The sequence below is a fragment of the Megalobrama amblycephala genome, linkage group LG19 (genome assembly GCF_018812025.1).
Source record: "Megalobrama amblycephala isolate DHTTF-2021 linkage group LG19, ASM1881202v1, whole genome shotgun sequence".
In the NCBI taxonomy this organism is placed as follows: domain Eukaryota; kingdom Metazoa; phylum Chordata; class Actinopteri; order Cypriniformes; family Xenocyprididae; genus Megalobrama; species Megalobrama amblycephala.
The window spans coordinates 21,956,923-21,981,836 of record NC_063062.1 but is presented as its reverse complement, the minus strand read 5'-3'; the positions used below and the strand labels follow the sequence as shown (position 1 = coordinate 21,981,836).

Below are 24,914 nucleotides of genomic sequence, written 5' to 3'. Positions count from 1 at the left end.
GTACATAAACTAACCAAAGCAGACATTAATAATCATTATAACGTAGTTTAAATGACATACAGTCAAACCAAAATTTATTCAGACACCTTGAACATTTCATTCATTAATAGAGTTTATTCATTATAGTTTTAAAAAATGGTAATAAAATATGACAAGATCTCAGAGTTAAACTGTGTCAGAAAAAAATTATCTTAATTATGTCAGATAACACTTACGAAAAACATGGTCAGGTCAAAGTTTCTGAATAATTTTTGGTTCCAAATTTATTTAATCAGTTTTACTGGTAGTCTACTGTATGAAGATTTTTTATGTATAATATGTCACAGTTTACTTTATTTTGCTATCATCACTTACATAAATGAATTATAGTGTCCTGCACCCACTAGTAAAAAAAAAATTAAAAAAAAATATATCTAGTGTCTGAATAATTTTTGGTTTGACTGTATACCATAACGTGATTTGTAGGGCTAAAGAGTATACCCATTAAAAGTTTTTTGAGCCAATGGGATCAACTGGGGTCCAAATGGAGACCCAATTTCAAAGGTCCAAATTTCTCACAACAACATGTCATGGCATCACTACATCTATTCCACAGCAAGGCTAAATGCAATTAAAAAATAACGATTCAAGTGAATATTTATAATATTCATTATTTAAAAAGCACATTCACATAATACTCACGCATCAACAAGAATCAGCATGTCCTTGGGCGAAGCAGCACCTTGAACATACCTGAATACAAAGAAAGAAATATTCTGGATCTCTTTCAAGGAGAATTTTAAACTGAGAGAACAAAGAATAGAAGGTTCAAGAAAAAAAAAAAAAGTGAATAAATGAAAAAGAATTCAAAGCACACACACAAAAACGCATAATAGTACCAAGGTCGTCGGCGCACATCGTACAGGTCGATTTTGCTGGGTGTTTTCCTGGCATCCATCCAAGGGGAAGCTAAATGGACAGAGACAGGATATGGAAATATGAATGACCCCTGATCTCAAACTCCATTTGATTTGTCACATCTATGTCGTGAGCACATCAGCGAGCCTTTCTAGAAACCTGTTTCTGTGTCCGGCGGGGGGTGGTTTGTGGTTTATATTGACTGCAGTGAGCCAACATGTGGAAAAAAGGGCCTTGGTGGCCCCAGTAGAATTTCGGCTTCGATTTTTCTCTTTAACGGAGAAAATAACCTGGTGCAAATGAGGGTGCTCATCTGTGACTATCACAGCTGAACATCTAACAAGACGTGTTTCTTCATAAATGGCATCCCACGTCCTGACATTTAGTGAGTGGATCACAGTTGTAAGTGCCAGCAGATAGTCTGAGACACTGTGATTTGGCCGTAGCAAAGTAATCGACCAGTGTTCTGCCGGCTATAATGAATTGAGGTTTACAAGAACATCAATATTTTATAGGCGTGCATGTATCTATAAGGAGACAATCAATGGTTCGGAGCCCACGTTTTATTCTATTACAGTCTTAAAGGAATAGTTCACCCAAAAAATGAGAACTCACTCGTGTCGTTCAAAACCTGTATGACTTTTTATGCTGTGGAATACAAAGGTTGAATTTCTGAAGACTATCCCAGCCTCTCCGCTCAATATAATAAAACTGAATGAGGACTAAGGCTGTTAAGACAAACAAAATAACAAACAAACAAACTAAATAAAATCCTAATAAAAGAATACAACTTGTGCACTATATTCCAAGTCTGGAATAAAAGAACAGAGTAAAACGTAAGTTTTTCGCTGAAAATACTGACATTTGGTCCTCATGTCGCATTCATAAGAGTTAAAGGGCTAGTTCACCCAAAAATGAAAATGATTTACTCAACTTCAAGCCATAGGTGTATATGACTATCTTCTTTCAGACGAACACAATCAGAGATATATTTAAAAATATCCTTGCTCTGCAAAGATTTAAAATGGTGGTGAACAGGGAGGCTTGGGGCCTGTTTTGGAGCCAAAAATTAATGCATCCATCCTTCATAAATATAATCCATATGGCTCCAGGGGGTTAATAAAGGCCTTCTGAAGCAAAGTGATGGGTTTTTGTAAGAAAAATATACATATTTAAAAATGTATCATCTAAAATAACTATCTTCCACAAGAACACCGTACGCATACTGCGCAAGTTGACATGAGTAACCCTCGTGTGATGTATGACGCAGGATGTAGGAGTAGCGTAAGGAGCTGTATGGATTATTTTTATGATGGATGGATGCATTTATCTTGGGCTTCTAAACATGCCACCCATTCACTACCATTATAAAACTTTGGAGAGCCAGGATATTTTTAAATATATCTCAGATTTTGTTCGTCTGAATATTTGCACACATAGTAATATACACCTAGGACGGCTTGAGGGTGAGTAAATCATGGGACAATTTTCATTTTTGGGTGAACTAACCCTTTAATGTCAGATATAGTGATGCCCTACTTGTGAATCATTCATCTGAGTCAATGAATCTGGTTCACAAACTCAGTCTGAATGACTCATTTAATGATCTGGTTTTCTCCAGTTCAATGATTTGACTGCAACTGTTAACAGCCCAGTGGAGTAGAAGATTGTCAGTGAATCATTTTGATCCGTTCCAAAAGGTGTTTGTATGGCTTCAGAAGTAATTCGGAGCTCTTTTATGCCTTTTGCATTCTTTTTTGAAGATTGACAGCCCTTGCTTTTACAGTATGAAAAAGAACAACGAGAAAATTCTTCCAAAATTCATCTTTTGTGTTCTACAAAAGAAAAAAAGTCATACAGATTTAGTAAAACATGAGGGTGACAGAATTTTGGTTGAATCACTCCTCTACACACAACCAGGGTTGGGGAGTAACGGAATACATGTAATGGCGTTACGTAATCAGGATACAAAAATCCAATAACTGTAATTCGTTACAGTTACTTCAAAAAACGTAGTAATCAGATTACAGTTACATTTTGAAAAAAAGGGGGAATACTATCAGGATTACAATGGTTTCATTTAAAATGAAATATATCATTATTTTGCCATAATAACACCATATTAAGCGCTGCTTGATTATACAGTATTTCCTGGTTCTGGTTACCAGTGATGACTCACGTGAGCCACCCGCTGGTGCATGAGCAAATAACACCCATCTACAATCTCCTCAGATGCAGACTGAATCACTTCTGCTACTTGAAACAATGCTGCCCGCAGGGAAAACGCTTTCAATTCATGGAAATTTCGCTGCTATTTTGTTTTCAAAGAAGAAAATGCAAACAGCATGGTTGTACAGTGCAAACTCCACCTTCCTGTTACGAAAACACTTTCTTTATCAAAGGACTAAAAATAATCTGTAATACCATACTGTAGCCACTAGATGTCTGTATAGCCCTTTACACACACACAGACACACACACAGACACACACACACAGACACACACACATTATATATATATATATATATATATATATATATATATATACACACACACACACACACACACTCACAGGTATTCGCAATTTGTGGAAATGAGACATGATTGCTTAGTTTTAATAGGTTTTAAAAGTAACCAAAATGCTAAACATTAAAATTAAAGCAGAACAAACATGAACAGAAATGTATGATCCCAGCTTGTTCAGTTTGGTTATGATCTGATGTCACTTTTTATATTTTTAAGCTCTAAATAACAACAATAATAATATTGCAATAGATAATTTATCAGATTTTTTAAATATTTCTATTGTTGAGACCCATTTAAAAGTATGGAACGTGTAACATTTAAAAACTTGCAGAAATTGAGAAGAAATAATTAAAATTAAATTTAAAAATGCAATTTATTTACAGTAAATTTGACCCCTTACAGTAAAGTTTACCCTTTCTTTCTTTCTTTCTTTCTTTCTTTCTTTCTTTCTTTCTTTCTTTCTTTCTTTCTATATGTGACCTTGAAGTAATCAAAAAGTAATCAGATTACTTTCATATTGTGGTACTTGGATTACATTACTGTTTGTATACTATTATATACTATATTGTGTAGTATTGTAGTATACTATATTTACTATATTTGTATAGTATTGTAGTATACTATATTTACAATTGTATACTACAATACTTTTTTTATGAAGTGATTTGTAACTGTAACGGAATACATTTTTAAAGTAACCCTCCCAAGTCTGCACACAACACACGAATTTCAGAAACGCAAACCCGTTAAGGGACAGAGGTTCAACAGTGGCTAATATGCTGTTTATGCAATGCTTTTTTATCTGAAAGTAATGAAAATGAATTGAGCACCTCATTACTTTTCTCCTCTGTCTTCATTAAATTTCAGAGCTGCTGAGATATTTGATATTATAATTTGTTATGAAAATGTAGGGTAATTTGAGCCAGGACTACATGCTATGTTTACCAATTAGAAACAGCAGAGTCTAGCAAAGGGAGGGAGGAGGCTGTGCGTGTGTGAGTTCTGATTGTAATGTGCATGTGTGAATTGCTCGGAATTAAACAGACACAAGCACTTACCTGGGTAATAGCGAGCTAATCCAGTAGCGCTGCCAAACACTTGCCATAGTAGCGTCGGATCCTCTTCTCGGTTCTTCTTAAAGACGTCTTCTAACGCTTCGGTCCAGTTCAGCTCATTTAACACAATAGTGGCTGGAATACACACAATGTATGATATTTCACTGATTAATATTGTCAGTTAAATTATTACATTATCTTTAACCAACAAATATTATCACAACACATGATTCACTGTCATCCTTTGAATACTTCAGTCTATTTACAGAGGTCATGGCGCTTATAGTGACTTGTACAGTCCAGAGAGAGTAGGAGGAGAGACACAAAGAGAGGTGTAATTTACCCTCATCTCAACCGCTGTTAACAGAATAATTCTGCGCTACACACTGAGGGCTCTTCATCTCCTCAGCCGCAAACAAGCTGATTGACTTTATTACATCATGACTAAGGGAACCATGGAAACCTATAATCATCCTATCAAACATTTACTTCTGAAAAGGCTGCGTGCTGATAGGCAGTCAGAAGTGCTAGTAGAGATATGCTAATCAGGTGAGAAAACAGCCTGTGTGTCAACAATTATTGCAATGAAGCATGAAAAATTCAGTGTTATAACAGCCATAACTTTAATTTTATTGGCTAACATGCAACAGAGGCGAGAGGGCAGGGCTGAGAAAACAAAAGAGAGGAAGGAAATGAGGAAATGAAGCATGAGAGGCACATTTTCTTGAGCTGCACAATAAATCAGGTTATGTTCAAAATGGATTGCAAATATTATGGGCAAATACAGACATAATAAGATAGATAGATAGATAGATAGATAGATAGATAGATAGATAGATAGATAGATAGATAGATAGATAGATAGATAGATAGATAGATAGATAGATAGATAGATAGATAGATAGATGATATAGATAGATAGATAGATAGATAGATAGATACTATAGATATATATATATATATATATATAGATAGATAGATAGATAGATGATATAGATATATAGATAGATAGATAGATAGATAGATAGATAGATAGATAGATAGATAGATAGATAGATAGATAGATAGATAGATAGATAGATAGATAGATAGATAGATAGATAGATCTTTTTTAATGACAAAAGTTAATGACAAAAATAAGAGAGCAAGTGACAAATATTGGTATCGGAATCACCAAAAATCCAAAAATCCCATGGGTGCATGCCTACTTTGAAGTATTGATTATTTCCTCAACCTCCACTTATTACATCCATCGTTTTGGATGTGAAGGAGAGGAAATTTGCCAGCACCCACTATGAGTTGTCTCTCTTAATCATTGTTAAGTTTTTCTTGGTGTTGGCTGACTCTGGCAGAGGGGGGTCACCCACCCTCCTCTAGCAACCCCTAAACGATGTACTACTTTATCCACGAAAATCCAATTTTCTCCCCGGCGGGAGTGGCTGATCCGTGTTATTTCTGTGTGTCTGTGTGTGTGCCGGTGGTTCCAGGCTATTTGTGGTCTTTGAGTGTTTGATAGAGGTTGATGTGTGCAAACTTTGCTTTTAGGGTCGCTAGAGAAAAGCTACTAGGTTCTCACTACCTTACATAGAGTGAACAACCTTTGGAATTAATGGACATATAGACATCCAACTCCAGTAATATTGAACATTACTCACACACAACTGTGTTTCAGTATGAGTATGAGAGGGTTTGGCTGTTAGCTCGATTCTACACACGTATTATGTTTCCTTCTGGCGCAAGGTCAGGTCAGGTCAGACCCAAGACCACAGCAATTATAGCTCTACCCTTTTTGCCTTCCCTCTAAGTCTCTTTCTGTCACTTGGTTATTTTTCATCTCTCCAGCTCTATTCAATATAAAAGTTTAAAGTTCACCCACAAATGAGAATTCTGCCATCATTTACTCAGTCTCATATTTATTAGAAGTTATTTAGCAGATTTTCCTGCCCATCTCATCCATACAATTAACATGAATGGCAAAAGGGCCTGGCAAGCTCCAAAAATCAGCAAAAATTACAATAAAAGTATCTATGCGACTTGCAAAAAGCATCTATGTGACTTCCAAACAACATGTGCAAAGCCATACATTAGACCAGATCAAACTGAAGTCATTATTCTCTGAAAATCTTTCCTTCTGTTATAGCTCAAAACTTCATTCACATTTACATATCAAGACTTCAATGAGAAAAACTTCTTTTAATTATTAAAGGGTTAGTTCACCCAAAATGAAAAGTCTTTAATTACTCACCCTCATGTTGTTCCACGCCCGTAAGACCTTCATTCATCTTCAGAACACAAATTATGATATTTTTGATTAAAAAATATTGTGAGGCCTGCATTGAGAGCAAGTTAACTTAGACTTTCAAACACCCAGAAATGTACTAAAAACATATTTAAAGGTGCCCAAGAACGTTCTTTCACAAGATGTAATATAAGTCTAAGGTGTCCCCTGAATGTGTCTGTGAAGTTTCAGCTCAAAATACCCCATAGATTTTTTTAAATAAATTTTTTTAACTGCCTATTTTGGGGCATCATTAACAATGCACTGATTTACACTCTGCGCCGCCCCCTTAAATCGCATGCTCCCTGCCACACCAGCTGTCGACTATATTACAGCGCATTTACAAAGTTCACACAGCTAATATAACCCTCAAATGGATCTTTACAAGATGTTCGTCATGCATGCTGTATGCATGCTTCGAATTATGTGAGTAAAGTATTTATTTTGATGTTTACGTTTGATTCTGTATGAGTTTGAGGCTATATGCTCTGTGGCTAACGGCTAATGATTCCCGTAAATTGTGTGAATCTGAGAAAATGAAAATGCTGCATTTTATATATAGGCCCTACATTTATTTCTTGTATTTATTATATGTATACAAAAGCAATTTTTTTCTCAGATGTACACATTTTATGGGGTTCATACTTTTTGGGTTGGAAAATATGGAAATTGATATCAACATAAGAATCACATGCCTGAATATAAAAATATTAGTTACTGAGTATAGGTTGGGGGATCCCACTTAATCACAAAATTAACAGATAATTAATAACCAACAAGCTCACAACTGCAGATAACCTAATAAAAACAACCCTACCCAAAAAGCCCTTGTAAATGACTCACACATAAAATTAGAAATAGCAATATAGGATTAGGAAATGACTCACAGATAATTGCATAAAATGGTATACAATTACAAGACAAGTGACAAGGAAACTCCCTTCTTAAATTACAGGGGCAGCCACCTCTGCCAATGTGTGTTGGAAAGACTCTAACTCAGTGCTTAGAGACTGAAGCATCACTTGATCTGATTTGGTATTCTTTATTTAAAAAGCAAGCAAGTGCATCCTCCATATAACATTATGCTCACCGCAGAGCACGTCTGACCTGATGTCATTTCAAAAAGCCTACCACTCTGTTTACCAAAGGGCACAATAGCCAAAGTAATTACCTGGATTTATTTGTCTTCCATTTGTGTGCAAGGGTGTGTGTATGACAAGGTCAATAGGGAAGGGTCGTCTAACACCAAAGAGCCAGACGCTATCCCAGCAGGCCAACTGAGACTCTATGACTTGGCCAGCCTTCTATCCGTGCTTAAAAACCATTGAGAAAGCACACATATAGTTTAAATAGGTGCGCACGCATACCTTGGGTTTATTCAAACAAGTGCACCTGCACTTATTCTGCCAAAAGTATCCCCTGGGAGTCTTTGCTGTCAAATAGATTCTATAATTCTCACAAAGACACGCTTATATTCCGTTTTTTATAACTGACATCCAAAGCAATCAGCAGCTGAGCATCTCATCAGATTCCCAGCAGTAGATAATATGTTACGGCGGAGCAGGCAGAGCGCTATGGAAGCGTGTCTGTGGGGGGCGAGGGGGTTACTTACAACCGTCATATATGTCCGTTGGGATATGCACAGCCGTATGGTTGTAGGAGGTGAGGCGGTTTTTGAATGACGGGTCTTCTTTAAATTCAGGTCTGATTCGGTTTTTCCTTCCTTCTGTTTCATTGGCATCAAGCTGGAAGAAACAGAAACAACTCTTATATTTAATGTAATTTTTATTTTGCTATATATATATATAGTGCACTCCACAATTATTGGCACCCTTAGTAAATATGAGCAAAGGTGGCTGTGAAAATAAATCTGCTTTGTTTATCCTTTTGATCTTTCATTCAAAAAATTCACAAAATTCTAACCATTCTTCGAAGTATGTTTTTCTCCAATACATGTTGGTCACAATTATTGGCACCCCTAGAAATTCTTATGAGTAAAATATTCTCATTCATATTTACATTTTTTGGCACACCAGGGTGACTAGGAGCATGAAATTGTCCAGCCATGACTTCCTGTTCCACAGGAGTATTAAACATGAGGAAACAGAAAGGCCAAATTGCCTTAATCATTCATCACAATGAGTAAAACCAAAGAATATAGTTCTGATGTGCAGCAAAAGATTGTTGAGCTTCACAAAATAGAAAGTGGCTGTAAGAAAATAGCTAAAGCATTGAAAATCCCCATTTCCACTATCAGGGCAATAATTAAGAAGTTCCAATCAACTAAAGATGTTACAAATCTGCCTGGAAGAGGACGTGTGTCTAAATCGTCCTAATGTGCAGTGAGGAGGAGAGTTTGAGTGGCCAAAGACTCTCCAAGGATCACAGATGGAGAATTACACAGATTATTTGAGTCTTGAGTCTCAGAAAGCCTAAAAAAATGATCAAACAGCACCTACATCCCCACAAGTTGTTCGGGGGGTTTCAAGAAAAATCTTCTGCTCTCATCCAGAAACAATCTCCAGCATTTTCAGTTGTCAGACAAGACTGGAACTTCAAACGGGACCGGCTTCTATGGTCAGATGAAACTAAAAAAAGAGCTTTTTGGCAGCAAACTCACCAGATGGGTTTGGCGCACACATGGATAAAAAGTACCACATGCCCACGGTTAAATATACTGCTGGATTTTTAATGTTGTGGGCCTATTTTTCTGCTGGAGGTCCTGGACTTCTTGTTCAGATACAGATGGATTCTAGCAAATATTAACAGATAAAAAATCAAAACCGCTTCTGCTAGGTTTTGTATGGATCTTCCATCAGGACAATGATGCAAAACAAACATCAAAACCAACACAAATATTTGTCACCGAGCACAAAATGAAGCTTCTGCCATAGTTGTCCCAGTTCCCTGACCTGAACACTAAAGAAAATGAGTGGAATGTGGAATTCTGTGGAATGGTCTCTGATCTCTTGTCAGGTGTTTTCCAAACTCATCAGGCATTATAGGTGAAGACTCAGAGCTTATATCTTGGCAAAAGGAGGTTCCAAAAAGTTTTGAATAAAAGGCCAATAATTGTGGCCAACATGTTTTGGAGAAAAACATTTGTTTCATAATGTGATTTCCCCCTCACTTTCAATTCTTTTCCTTCAATGAAAGGTTATAATTTTGTGAATTTTTTGAATGAAAGATCAAAAGGATAAACAATGCAGATTTATTTTCACAGCCGCCTTTGCTCATAATTACTAAGGGTGCCAATAATTGTGGAGGGATATAATCACATGTTATTTTTTATTTAGTACTGTCCTGAATAAGCTCACATAACAGATGTTTACATATAGTCCAAAATAATAGCTGAATTTATAAAAGTGAACCTGGGCTCCGTTCTTCGTACATCGCTAAATACATCTGAGATGATTTGACAGATACTAGATCTTTTAATCGTGACAACTGATCTCTGGCTAATTTGGTTCTTCAAACGAATTTGTGGAATGGATTAAAATATCAGGATTAAGTTGTCTGAGATTACTGCGTGTTCTTGTGTGCCTTGAAAAGGGCAGATGTATCGATACTCGAAACCACAATCAGCAATGCAGCGATTGGCTGGTGGCATGACAGCAACATAATGATATCATATAATTAGAAAAGACACCTGACGAAAAACTTAACAAATTTCTGGACCTTTATAATGAAACAGCCAAGCAAAAAAAATGACATTACAACATAAATGTTTTAATAGATAAATGAAAGTTGTTTTTTTTACACGATTCCCAATTATTTAGATTCACAAGCATTTGTAGGCTACAGTCGTACATTTTTATTTCAATGTTGTAATTCACAATTAATTAAATTTTATCTTTGAAGCAGATTTGTTATGTGACAGCATTAATTAAAGTTTTAATTAAAAATGAATTAAAGTCAAGATCAAGTTATCTGCATCTCCTGCGCTGTATCAAGCCACTCCCATAATAGCTGTTACTGTTCAAAATTAATGCACGGCTCAGAATAATTGTACAAGCATGTGTGCAAGACTCATAATACAATTGTAAAGCAATTATTCCATCACAAATAAATCTTTCAATGAGTAAAACTGGCTGTGCCTACTATTATTTTCAAATTAATTTGTAAATTATAATCATTTTAAATTATTTTCCCTGGATACGTAGACTACGCTTGAAATAAATTAGCAGTGGCTGGGACAGATTTTAAGTATCAATTCCACTTAGAAAGATGCAATCTAATCCTGTTTACATGAAATAAGCCTGCTCATGAGCAGGTTTAAGCTGTTGCTATGGCAGCAAGTCCAGGATGAGCGTCGAAGAACCGAACAATACAAGATCATGCCAAATCGTCAATCAATCAAATCCAGCTAACAGAGTTAGTGACGTACGAAGAACGGGCCCCTGTTCAAAAGTTTACACACCCTTGATTCTTAATACTGTGTGTCGTTACCTGGATGATCCATGGCTGTTTTGTTTTTTTTTTTTTGCTTTGTGATAGTTGTTTATGAGTCTCTTGTTTGTCCTGAGCAGATAAACTGCCCAATGCTCTTCAGAAAAATCCTCCAGGTCCTGCACATTCTTTGATTTCCCAGCATCTTCTGCATATTTGAACCCTTTCCAGCTGTGGCTGTATGCTTTTGAGATCCATCTTTTCACACAGAGGACAATTGAGGGACTCATACACAACTATTACAAAAGGTGAAAACATTCACTGATGATCTTTTGGGAAACATCATATAGTATCTGTAGCTCCTGGAGGGCAGTACTAAATGAATAAATATGATCAAAATATCACACACATCATAATTCTTTTCAAAAGTTTCCACCCCCGGCTCTTAATGCATCGTGTTGTCTTCTTAAGCATCAGTGAATGTTTGCAAATTCACAAATTGGAGTCACCTTTTGTGTTCCACAGAAGTAAAAGTTGAGTAAATGATGAAAATACCTGATAGATCAATTTGTCACTAATCAAAATCCAACAAAATCTCATATATTCAAACAAATAAATAAAGTTTAATACAGTTTAAATCAAATATCAAACTAAATTTCTTGCCAACACGAATGAATAAAGCCTAATTTTCTCTCCATGTTCCCTCTGCCTGTTCTTTCCGCCTAGTACTTTTACACAATCTAATGCACACGCTCTCTCCATGTGTCTTACACACACTCATACTAATTGGCAGTTGAGATATATGGTGCACAAAAGGTGTGTAGCCGAGTGTGCATCAACCGAGGAGAAGATATATTCTGATCATCTCTTGACTACCTTAAATAACTCATACATAAGCTCTCTAACGCATGGTCATAACTGGACCGAAGAGCTCACGGCATTCAAGTTTGATATAGTATCTGTGCTTGAAAAAATGCTGAGTGTGTTTGTGTGCTGAACTTTGATGTGAAGAGTCTTGAATTATATACTCACATTATCCTTGGCATTAAAGTAAACTATATCATCCTCCTGCAGAGAAAGAGAAAAATAAGAAAACTTGAAAACGGTTCATAATAAATATTAACAGTATTTTATAAAAGGGCCATGTTAGATTGCAACTTGAGACTGAATATCTCAGAGGTACAAAAGTTCTAGTTTATGCACTAGCTTCAAACCTGAGATTTTTTGGTCTGGTTTTCACAACGTTGCCATAGAAGAACCTTTCAGTGAACAGTTCTTAAAAGAACCAGTGAAAAACATTTTAACAATCTAAAGAAACATTTTCCACTATAAAAGAATGGAAAGATTCCATGTATTTTAAAAGGTTCTTCATGGAACCATCAAGCAAAAGAAACTTGTGTGTATAAAGTATATACCACCCCATATCTTTAAACACATACAATACAACTTTGACGTGTAAAACCTACCCATCTTTCAAATCATAGAGTGACAGTATTACTGTACTAAGCCAAGCATGCATACAACATGTGTTCGACAGATCTGAACTGTCATACATTTGCTTCGTAGCAACTGTGAAATGCATTAGGGAGAGCTGAAGAAAGCTTGGTCATGCCAGGTATTACAGTAAGCGGTCAGGATAACCTGCTGATGTTAAACCGCTCTGGACCGTCAGTGTTGTCAGGGGCAGGCATTTTTAGGCCTTCACAGCATATGGTGGGTGTGTGCGCGGATGTGTGTGTCTACCGTAAAAATAAATCTGCGGGAGAAATGCAGAATGTGTATTCAGTGAAATCAAATCTTTAGACATCTGCAGGGAGTGTGGGTAGTGAAATTAGATCCATTAAGTTGCAACACATTCCCTCACTTAAATACAACATCAAATACACACAAAAGGAAAAAGGATTTATTTGTCAATTTTTCACTTGTTTGCATTTAATTTCATGAATCTTAAAATCATTTAAGTAAATGAAGAGGTCTAGCACACCAAAGCATTTAGCAGTGAAATCGAGTGAAGGTATTATCAATTTCAAAAACGTCTCCTACTGGTGATCTTCATTTGGAATGATCTCATTAAAAATCTGTATAACACGTCAGATTTTATTCTAGTGATCAAGCCAGTCATCTAATATGTCTTCCGCTGCCTAAAATAAACTTTAATGTGCAGGATGCAAACTGATACATTTTTTTTTTAACTGAATATAACTGGTACAGTAAGGATATGCAATCTGAATGGCTAAAAAAGAACCATGATGAACCATGGGATATAATGTTATGCATGTTACCTAGACCACCATGGTTGCATAGCGACAAGTCACTTGTGAGTAGAGATGGGTCATGATGGTTGACTAGTCATCCAACAGCCAGCCAGTTGATTAGGGAACTTGGCTAGTTTATTTTGAGATTTTTTGCAGCAGTTTTTTAATTAGTATGCTGACAGTTTACTGTTGCACTGTAAAACCCTCTCGGAAGAGTATTTAAATTCATGCTCTTTAAAGCACCACGCTACAGCTAGACACATTCAGACAGACGTCTTTGGCCTTTGCATTGCATCTCTCACTATTTTTGAGCATGTCAATTTAAAAATAGCTAATGTCTTGAGGTCCCTGCATTCTATTTTATCTAGCTGTTTTTAATGCAAGAATGTCTTTTGTAAACAATACCAAAGAAATGTGGGATGCATAGCAGATTCAATTATATATACAGTTTAAGTGTTAGCTCAAAAAATGAAATTTCTGTCATTAAGTACTCACCCTCATGTCATCCCAAACCCATAAGAACTTTGTTCATCTTTAGGACACAAATTAAGATATTTTTGATGAAATCTGAGGGTTTTTGTAGCACACATAGGCAGCAATGACATTGCACCTTTTGAGGTCCAGAAAGGTATTAAAGACATCATTAAAATAGTCAACGTGACAACAGTGGTTCAACCTTAATGTTATGAAGCGTCAAGAATTTTTTTTTTTTAGACTTTATTTAACAATTTGAACTGTTGTCATACGCAGTTAACGTAGTGACCGCAGTTCAGAGCTTCCGTGTTCTACGCCAAAACACAGACTCATTATTGGCCAGCTCCTGCATCAGCATCACACGCATACGTTGTGCTGCTCACGTGAACAGCGTTCACTATGTCAACTGCGTATGACAACAGTTCAAATTGTTAAATAAATTTGTTTTGTTTTTTTGTTTTTTTTTTAGCACAAAAAGTATTCTCGTCACTTCATATTATTAAGTTTGAACCACTGTAGTAACCTTCCGATAACCAGCCCTGAGTTTATTTGGATTCAGATTTGCATGATTCCTCACTTTACCTTAAAGAGATGAAAAGAGCGGACGCGTACACACACAAAAAAAAAATCTGCCTTCATTTACTCATTTACTTCTGTGGAATACAGAAGGGGGACATTTTGAAAAAAAAAAACAACAACTTTGTTTTGTCCTTACAATGAAAATCAGTGGGGTGTTTTTTATTTGTTATGTTCAAATGTTATTCAGAATATCTTGTTTTGTGTTCCACAGAAGGAAGAATATCATACTTGTTTGGAACAACATGAGAGTGAGTAAATCATGACAGACTGTTCATTTTTAAGACTATCCCTTTAACATCGTTTTTCTGCAACAGTCATCCCACTAGCTCAGTTATTTCCAACCAGTGGTACCAACCAAATCTCACAGCAGTTTGTACATATTTTATGAGGTGGCTAATTTGTACAAATTTGTATGACCTCACTCGTACGAATTTGTACGTTTTTTGCTAAATCATACATACAGTGGGTACAGAAAGTATGGACATTTTTTTGTAACCTTGGCCAGATCTGTGCCTTGCCACAATTCTGTCTCTGAGCTCTTCAGGCAGTTCCTTTGACCTCATGATTCTCATTTGCTCTGACATGCACTGTGAGCTGTAAGGTCTTATATAGACAGGTGTGTGGCTTTCCTAATCAAGTCCAATCAATATAATCAAACACAGCTGGACTCAAATGAAGGTGTAGAACCATCTCAAGGATGAACAGAAGAAATGGACAGCACCTGAGTTAAATATATGAGTGTCACAGCAAAGGGTCTGAATACTTAGGACCATGTGATATTTCAGTTTTTCTTTTTAAATAAATCTGCAAAAATGTCAACAATTCTGTGTTTTTCTGTCAATATGGGGTGCTGTGTGTACATTAATAAGGAAAAAAAATGAACTTAAATGATTTTAGCAAATGGCTGCAATATAACAAAGAGTGAAAAATTTAAGGGGGTCTGAATACTTTCGGTACCCACTGTATTTTATGAGTTGACAAATTTAATTCTACCCGTCACTGGGGTTTAGACAAATCGTATGAATTCATACGAGTGAGGTCGAATTAGCCACTTCGTAAAATATGTACGAATTGGTCGTGAGTACACATACTCTAGGGGGTACATGAGCAGGTTCCAGGGGGTACGCGAAAGGATTTAGATTTTGCTTGGTGCCAGGAATGCCGTCAATCATCACAGCATCACCCTAGTTTGGCACATTAGTCACTGCAAATGCATCCATTTACAATGTGATTTTACAGCATCGAGTATTGTAGCCAATCACAGGCATGTCGGTAGAAAGTAATGGATAATTAGAGGTGCTTAAGTTACCAATTGTGAGAATCTACCCATTATGCCTCAAAACGCTGAATGAGTTTCTGTTTAGTGCCAGTTTACATGCTCACAAACCTAACCCTAACCCATTATAACAAAGAAAGCGTAAATGCATTGTAAATTAGAGATTTATTTTGCACTTTAGCTAGATTCATTCACAAGTTTGCCGAAATCAGTGAGCTTGCGCTGAACTGACTGACAGACAGCTTTAGTGATTATGGAGCACTCATTGCTCGCATTCTATGTAATTCATTTGCAATTTGAAAAAAAGTTATTGTTTTTCAGATTTTTTGACTTTTTTTTCCACTTTATACTTCAATACAAAAAAGAGCTAAAAGTGATAAAATTGATTGTTTGGTTTTATAATGCCTAAATATACATTAATAAGCAAATTGTGTGGGGGAAAAAAAACTATATTAGGGAGTGAAAATGACTAATATGATCCAATAAGTGCTCCTCTGCTAGCCTTCCTACTGGTTATAGTGATAATTTTATGTCTTGTTTATGTTCGTTTTCCATCAAATGCTGGATTTAAGATATTAAAATGTAATATATGTGTATTTTATACTGTCTTTTTTACCCATAACATTGGTTCTTTGGTTTAGTGTTGATGAAGGTGTACTTGAGCTTACTTGAATTTTGATACTTGAGGTACTTGTGACGGGGTTATGGGGGTATTTAAGGCTAATAAGGTTGGGAACCACTGCACTAGCTCACTGGGAATAGTAGGCCTCCTTTTTTGTTGTGAAGCTGCTTTGAAACAATATGTATTACAAAAAAAAATAAAACTGAATTGATTCGAAATATAAAATCAATGTTGTAGAAGAACTTACTTCAAATTCATCTTTCCATTGATGCTCCATTTGGAAATTCTCTGCTGCGGTTGCCAAAGTCTATAAAAAGAACAACAGAAAATAAATAATTTTAATTAGTTAAGCACTGCATCAAAGTATCTGTGATCATGATCAAAGCAACTTTGATAATGAGATTAGGATAAATTACACGTAAAACATTAATTACTGTAAATCAGCATTATCTGGCCTTACTTTGTATGTACTGTATATTTCAGTTTTTATTTCATTACACTTAAAAAAGAATTAGACCGAACAAATATACTGCAAATGGAGAGAGTTAGTGGTCATATAAACTATAGAACAGGTGTGTGTGTGTGTTATACTAATAAACACATAACACATATTATTTCTAAATTTTCATACTAAAGAAAAATTTTGTTTTGGCAGCCTTGATTCTGGTCCAAAAAGTGACACCAAACAAACATGTGAGCAAGAGGTCTGACAGGATGGTGGGTTCTGTTTAAGAAAAGGGCAGAAGAGAACAGAATGGAATGGAACATTCAGGTCTTTGTTCTGTCACCCGGAGCGCTCGGCAGTGCAACCCCCGCACACACGGAGTCTGAGACTCTTCCCTGAAGGAAACGATACTGTAACATGGAATGACATTTCGAGAACAAAGACAGGGATTCACTCTTTGACACATACAATATTTTGGAATATATGCTGGGATTTTTTTACTTGAACAGAACAGAATGAATTCTAGCTCTATTTTCAGTTATATATGACCATGGTTAACCTAAATCTCCAGTGTGTAATTTAAAAGAAAAACCACTCCCAATGCTGTGCCAAATATACAGAATTTTTTATAGGAACATTTATCTAAATGTATTAAAGGTGCCATCAAACGTTTTTTTACAAGATGTAATATAAGTCTAAGGTGTCCCCTGAATGTGTCTGTGAAGTTTCAGCTCAAAATACCCCATAGATTTTTTTTTTTTAATATTTTTTTTAACTGCCTACTTTGGGGCATAATTACAAATGCACCGATTCAGGCTGCGGCCCCTTTAATTCCTCACGCTCCCCGCCCCAAGAGCTCGCGCTTGCCTTAAACAGCATAAACAAAGTTCACACAGCTAATATAACCCTCAAAATGGATCTTTACAAAGTGTTCGTCATGCATGCTGCGTGCATACATCAGATCATGTGAGTGTAGTATTTATTTGGATGTTTACATTTGATTCTGAAGTTTGAGGTGTCGTGGCTAACGGGTTAAAGCATGCAACGTCAACTGGCGGCCCGCGGGCCAAATCCGGCCCGCCAGAGATTTCCATCCGGCCCCCAGAATAATACTGAATTCAGGAATAGCCTTGTAAGAGGAAAAAAGTTTAGGGCTGGTCCGAATACCATTTTTTGAGCTTCGAAGCTTCGGTAGTAATGAACATCGACTCTTCGGAGAGAGGGGCTGAACATATTTTTCTCTCTAATAAAGGCAGGAATCTGTGTCTGTATGTCCGTTTGCATTTTTATTATTTCGAGAACCGTTCATCCAATCGACTTCACAAGGCAGTGCAGTGTCGCATTTGGTGCAATATAGATGGACACGCGAGACGCGACACATTCAGAATTAATAAACTTTTAGTAAATACAGTCAGAACAGCGCGAGCGGGAAGCGGCGCACCTCATGCGGGCAGAGCTTATGCTCCGAGAACGGTCACTGCACTAGTGATATAAAACGCACACACACAGGTCTGCTAAATTAAGCAATACTTTTAAGGTAGTCTAATATTTTTCTGCTAATAAATTGGCACAAAAACGAAATTTAAATAAAGAAAAAACGAAATTTAAATAAAGAAAAAACGAAAATTAAACAAAAACGAAATAAATAAAGAAAAAACCGAAATTCAGGCTGCGGCCCCTTTAATTCCTCACGCTCCCCGCCCCAAGAGCTCGCGCTTGCCTTAAACAGCATAAACAAAGTTCACACAGCTAATATAACCCTCAAAATGGATCTTTACAAAGTGTTCGTCATGCATGCTGCGTGCATACATCAGATCATGTGAGTGTAGTATTTATTTGGATGTTTACATTTGATTCTGAATGAGTTTGAGGCTGTGCTCCGTGGCTAACGGGTTAAAGCTAACATTACACACTGTTGGAGAGATTTATAAAGAATGAAGTTGTTTATGAATTATACAGACTGCAAGTGTTTAAAAATGAAAATAGCGACGGCTCTTGTCTCTGTGAATACAGTAATAAACAATGGTAACTTTAACCACATTTAACAATACATTAGCAACATGCTAACGAAACTTTTAGAAAGACAATTTACAAATATCACAAAAAATATCATGGATCATGTCAGTTATTATTGCTCCATCTGCCATTTTTCGCTATTGTTCTTGCTTGCTTACCTAGTCTGATGATTCAGCTGTGCACATCCAGACGTTAATACTGGCTTGTCTAATGTCTTGAACATGGGCTGGCATATGCAAATATTGGGGTCATACATATTAATGATCCCGACTGTTACGTAACAGTCGGTGTTATGTTGAGATTCGCCTGTTCTTCGGAGGTCTTTAAACAAATGAGATTTATATAAGAAGGAGGAAACAATGGTGTTTGAGACTCACTGTATGTCATTTCATTGTACTGAACTCTTGTTATTCAACTATGCCAAGGTAAATTCAATTTTCCATTCGATGGCACCTTTAACTTGGCTACATAATTCAGTAGCATGGCAGTAGCAACAAACACTGTTTGCGATGTAGTGTGACAAAATTTCTTACAATAGTGCTTAATATCACATTGCAGGCTGGGTAGAACCATGGACCATGTTACATGTGCACCAATAATGCGATTATTTCTCATAATCTGAATAAGGTCTTAATCGCAGTAAGATGTTTACATGACACGAGTAGAACGCTTCACTCCAGTTTACATGCAATTTTCATTACTCTGATTATTTGCTAATAAGTATGGTTATACCACACTCAGATAGACATACAGAATGCATGTTACTGACCAATGTTTTAATCCGCTCACATCAAATTCAAAATACATTTTTATGGACGTACTGGATATTATTCTGCGCCGTGATGAACATCGCAATGCCGGGTTTGCCTACGCTTCCATTGCGTTCTTCGTGCCGTCTGGATGAGGATACAGAGCAGAGACTGCGCAGCGAGTTGTGTTGACATTGTTTAGCGATTTGGTGAAGAGAAATCTGTGTACTGTACGTCCGAGCACATGCACACTTTGGTCAGAGCGAGAATAATGCGATAAAGGTTTGTATCGGCGTACACCACCTAGTTTAATGCGATTATGCTTACTACGATTATGAGCTTAATCGCATTACTTTACTCGAAGTATTGTGTTTACATGAGGTAAACGATGTAGTTTAATCGCAGTATTGCCAATATTCCATTATAATCGCATTGTGAGGGTGCATGTAAATGCATTTTCTTAGTGTGAAGAATATTTTAATGATCTATAGAACTTTTTTCCACTATTTGACCTTCTGTTTAATGGAAAGGTTCCATGGATGTTACAGGTTCTTCATGGAACCATCAATGCCAATAAAAAAAACATATTTTTAAGAGTGTATGGTGATAATCAAAACACCCTGCTGGAACATAGTATGTTGTGTTATATAGTTTGAATAATTTTGTTTAAAAAGTTTATGTAAATCAGTCACTCAAAAAAAAAAAAAAAAAAGATACACAGATTCGTTCATTATTCAGTTAAATTCATTTAATTAGCATATTGCCTGACTTTATCAGTTGTATTTAATGTAAATATATCCAAGCTCATTACTTTTAGTACCTAGTTTGACTGCATTTTAGCTATTTTAAATAATGAACAGCTTGGACAATTTCATATTAGCTGTCCAAACAGATTTTGACACAGATGCAGTCTATGCGGAGTTAAAGTCAGCATTAAATGGAAGTTGCGATCATCCCTTCTTCACTATTGTCTTGTACATTCAAGTTTAACAACTTCTTGAAAGAGAAAAAAATAAAATGTAGGGTGGGACTTGATTTTGAATTGATTGGATCAGTGGATCGTTGTTGCTATTTCTGTGAGTGACAGGTTGCTGGAGGGGTGAGGATATTGTCCCGCCCTCACGTCGGTGAAAACGTCATCAGAGAAGAGATGTCATTGCAAGAAAGAGGGAATGTTATTTTGATTAAAGATTATGAGGGCACTTGAATTTAAAAAAAAAACAATGGTGTGCACAGATAAATCATTTATAATAAACTCTCCAATATTCCATTAAAAAAATTGTCCTTTTTGATTTCATGGCAACTTTAAAGCAAAATCAGCAAATCAATTACATAAACGGCCCATGCCCATATTCACCCCTTCTTTCACCTTTAGAAGTAAACAGACCATGTCAGAACAATGTTGCAGAGTGATGTGCATCGCTCATGTCATAAAAGAGGTTGTTGTGCTTGTGAGTCATGTCCCAAACCCATTTCCCTTATCGTTCTGTCCACGTTCCTGTTAAAGGGTTAGTTCACCCAAAAATGAAAATTCTGTCACCCTCATGTTGTTCCACATCCGTAAGACCTTTGTTCATCTTCAGAACACAAATTAAGATATTTTTGATAAAATCTGATGGCTCAGTGAGGCCTCCACTGACAGCAAGATAATTAACACTTTCAGATGCCCAGAAAGCTAGACGTATTTAAAACAGTTCATGTGAGTACAGTGGTTCAACCTTAATGCTATGAAGCGAAGAGAATAATTTTTGTGCACCAAAAAAAAAAAAAAAAAAAAAACTTTATTCAACAATATCTAGTGATGGGCGATTTCAAAACACTGCTTCATGAAGCTTCGGAGCTTTACAAATCTTTTGGCTCGGAGGGTGTATCAAACTTCCCAAGTCACGTGATTTTAGTAAACGAGGCTTCGTTACATCATAAGTGTTTCGAAACATTTCGAAATTTCAATGGTTCACATGACTTTGGCAGTTTGATACACTCTCAGAACCACTGATTTATTAAGCTTCATGAAGCAGTATTTTGAAATCACCCATCACTAGATATTGTTGAATAAAGTCTCTTTTTTTTGGCACACAAAAAGCATTCTCATCACTACATAACTTTAAGGTTTTTCCACTGTAGTCACATGAACAGTTTTAAATAGGTCTTCAGTAGCTTTCTGGACCTTGAAAGTGTTGATTATATTGTTGTCTATGGGCGAGTCAAGTACCTTTTGAATCTGATCAAAATTATCTTAATTTGAGTTCGAAGATGAACGAAGGTCTTATGGATTTGGAACGACATGAGGGTGAGAAAATTAATGACAGAATTTTCATTTTTGGGTGAACTAACCCTTTAACTCTCTAATAAATAAATAAACAATTTGCACCTGTACCTTTAACACTTCTATATGTTAATGCACTATTATTATTGGTTAATATTTGGCAATGTGCTCACACTGTGAGGCAGGCTGTGTAAGTGTCAACATGAGAACACGTCAGTGTCCAAATCTGCAACTCAATAATGGTCTGGTTAGACAAGGTAGAAAGCCTTGGATTGTGAATTTCAAAGAGCCACACTACATAATACATCAAACTCTTATTTCAAAAGAGCAAAGAAATGATATGACAAGAGTATGGAATCAAATTAGCTTTATTCACTTTAAAGGTCTCTTGGTTTGGAGCGCAGCGAAGGCTGATGTTTAGTAATGTGAGCTAGTGATCTAGCTAGCCCAGCATTTGCCTTAAATAAACCGTTCCATCAGATAGTGTGTCTCATCAGAAACCTCAAAACCTATTAACCAACACAGGTACCTGCGATCATCAGATACTCTCTCAGTAAAGCCATCACTGCTCTGAAATCCAACCCTTCATCTAGAACTTTGCATAATTGTGCACTGCCCCACTTTTAAACCCCTAAAAGTTCTGTAATTTTATAAGACGGGCAAATGTGGGCCCGTAAGGTAGGCCATAGAGCTAACAAATGCATTACAGATGCAACTCACTCCAGTCTGCAACACCTCACAGTTTTGTCAAAAACCTTTACAACAATGACACCCACCATCATCGAAAAAAAAAAAAAAAATGCACATCAACCTTTCTATCCAGACACTATGGATGCCGTTCTTATAAACAGACGGACACTCACGCACATTATTAGACACTCGAGAGCTGGAAGTCTGGGCTGAGATCCAGCAGTCTCTGCACCTCCTCTGCACAGTCTGGGAGAAACTAAAAATACACTGTTTCACACTCTGGCACGTACACATTTACACATGCGCCCAGCGCTTGTTATGCAGGATATGTAAGACTGCGTTCAGACTAACCTTACTCCTAAAATATGGCAGAAAAACCAGAGAAATGCAAAACAGCAAGTCACTCATCCTCGTACAAACGAACTACAATTATAACACACCATGAGCACAGCAACAAGTCGATATATATCCACACGCGGCATCGACGGCATGCTGCTGCCATAACAACCGTTTGCAGGAGAGACTCATTAGTGGCCTGTGGTCATTAGAGGTCCTCAAGGACTAAAGGTCCATGGGATTCATAATGGAAACTAAGATTTAAGTATTTCCACTGCTCATTAAAGAGAATAATCAATTACTTACAATAAAGATAATGAAAGACGGAAGGTTAAAGTTCCATTCATTCAGATGTTACCTGGCAAATAGTAAAGGTAAGGTTGAGAGTTGAACTGATTTGAACTCTAATTTCTGCAGGCACTCAGCAAGAAGGCATCATCCTCAGATGACAACAAGGCAGTGTAATGAGTAAAAAGCAATGGGAGATAACCATTACTGCAGCTAAAACACAAAAATAGCTTATAATTGAGGATTACAGTTGACATCAATAAACAAAAGGAAAAGGAAAAAAAATAAAGAATCAAGGTTGTATTTATTTGATCGAGAGAGAGAGAAAAAAACAGTTAAAACAATAATACTGTGAAATATTATTACATTTAAAGATAAATGTTTTCTATTTTAAAGGTGCCATCGAACGTTTTTTTACAAGATGTAATATAAGTCTAAGGTGTCCCCTGAATGTGTCTGTGAAGTTTCAGCTCAAAATACCCCATAGATTTTTTTAAAATAATTTTTTTAACGGCCTATTTTGAGGCATAATTAGAAATGCGCCGATTCAGGGCTGCTGCCCCTTTAATTGCTCGCGCTCTCCGCCCCCTCCAGAGCTCTCGACTCTATCATTGCATAAACAAAGTTTACACAGCTAATATAACCCTCAAAATGGATCTTTACAAAGTGGTCGCCATGCAGCATGTCTAATCGCGTAAGTATGGTATTTATTTGGATGTTTACATTTGATTGTGAATGAGTTTGATAGTGCTCCGTGGCTAACGGCTAATGCTACACTGTTGGAGAGATTTATAAAGAATGAAGTTGTGTTTATGCATTATACAGACTGCAAGTGTTTAAAAATGAAAATAGCGATGGCTCTTGTCTCCGTGAATACAGTAAGAAACGATGGTAACTTTAACCACATTTAACAGTACGTTAGCAAAATGCTAACAAAACATTTAGAAAGACAATTTACAAATATCACTAAAAATATCATGATATCATGGATAATGTCAGTTATTATTGCTCCATCTGCCATTTTTAGCTATTGTTCTTGCTTGCTTACCTAGTCTGTTGATTCACCTGTGCAGATCCAGACGTTAATACTGGCTGCCCTTGTCTAATGCCTTTCATAATGTTGGGAACATGAGCTGGCATATGCAAATATTGGGGGCGTACACCCCGACTGTTACGTAACAGTCGGTGTTATGTTGAGATTCGCCTGTTCTTCGGAGGTCTTTTAAACAAATGAGATTCATATAAGAAGGAGGAAACAATGGAGTTTGAGACTCACTGTATGTCATTTCCATGTACTGAACTCGTTATTCAACTATGCCGAGGTAAATTCAATTTTCAATTCGATGGCACCTTTAATACATTTTAAAATGTAATTTATTCCTGTGATCCTCAGCAGCCATTATTCCAGTCTTCAGTGTCACATGATCCTTCAGAAATCATTCTTATCTCATCATTTCTTATTATTATCAGTTTAAAACTTGTCTTGCTTTGTGTGTGTGTGTGTGTGTGTGTGTGTGTGTGTGTGTGTGTGTGTGAATCGTGATTTATTTTCAGAATCACCTTCCAAACACAAATGAAGATATTTTTATGAAGATTTTTGTCCTTCCATTTAAAGAATGTTCACTTCTGAATTAAAATTTCCTGATAATTTACTCACCCCCATGTCATCCAAAATGTTCATGTCTTTCTTTCCTCAGTCGAAAAGAAATTAAGGTTTTTGAGGAAAACATTCCAGGATTTTTCTCCATATAGTGGACTTCACTGGGGTACAAT

The 24,914-nt window shown here is 36.4% G+C and overlaps 1 protein-coding gene across 1 annotated transcript in view; it reads right to left on the bottom strand.

Moving 5' to 3' along the window:
* Positions 1-24,914, bottom strand: part of LOC125253992 (voltage-dependent calcium channel subunit alpha-2/delta-1) — a 149,185-nt gene that overhangs the window by 78,812 nt on the left and 45,459 nt on the right. The window contains 6 exon segments of the mRNA XM_048168298.1: positions 682-732; positions 879-948; positions 4,482-4,613; positions 8,369-8,501; positions 12,178-12,213; positions 16,599-16,658. Of these exon segments, the coding sequence (XP_048024255.1) occupies positions 682-732; positions 879-948; positions 4,482-4,613; positions 8,369-8,501; positions 12,178-12,213; positions 16,599-16,658 (482 nt within the window).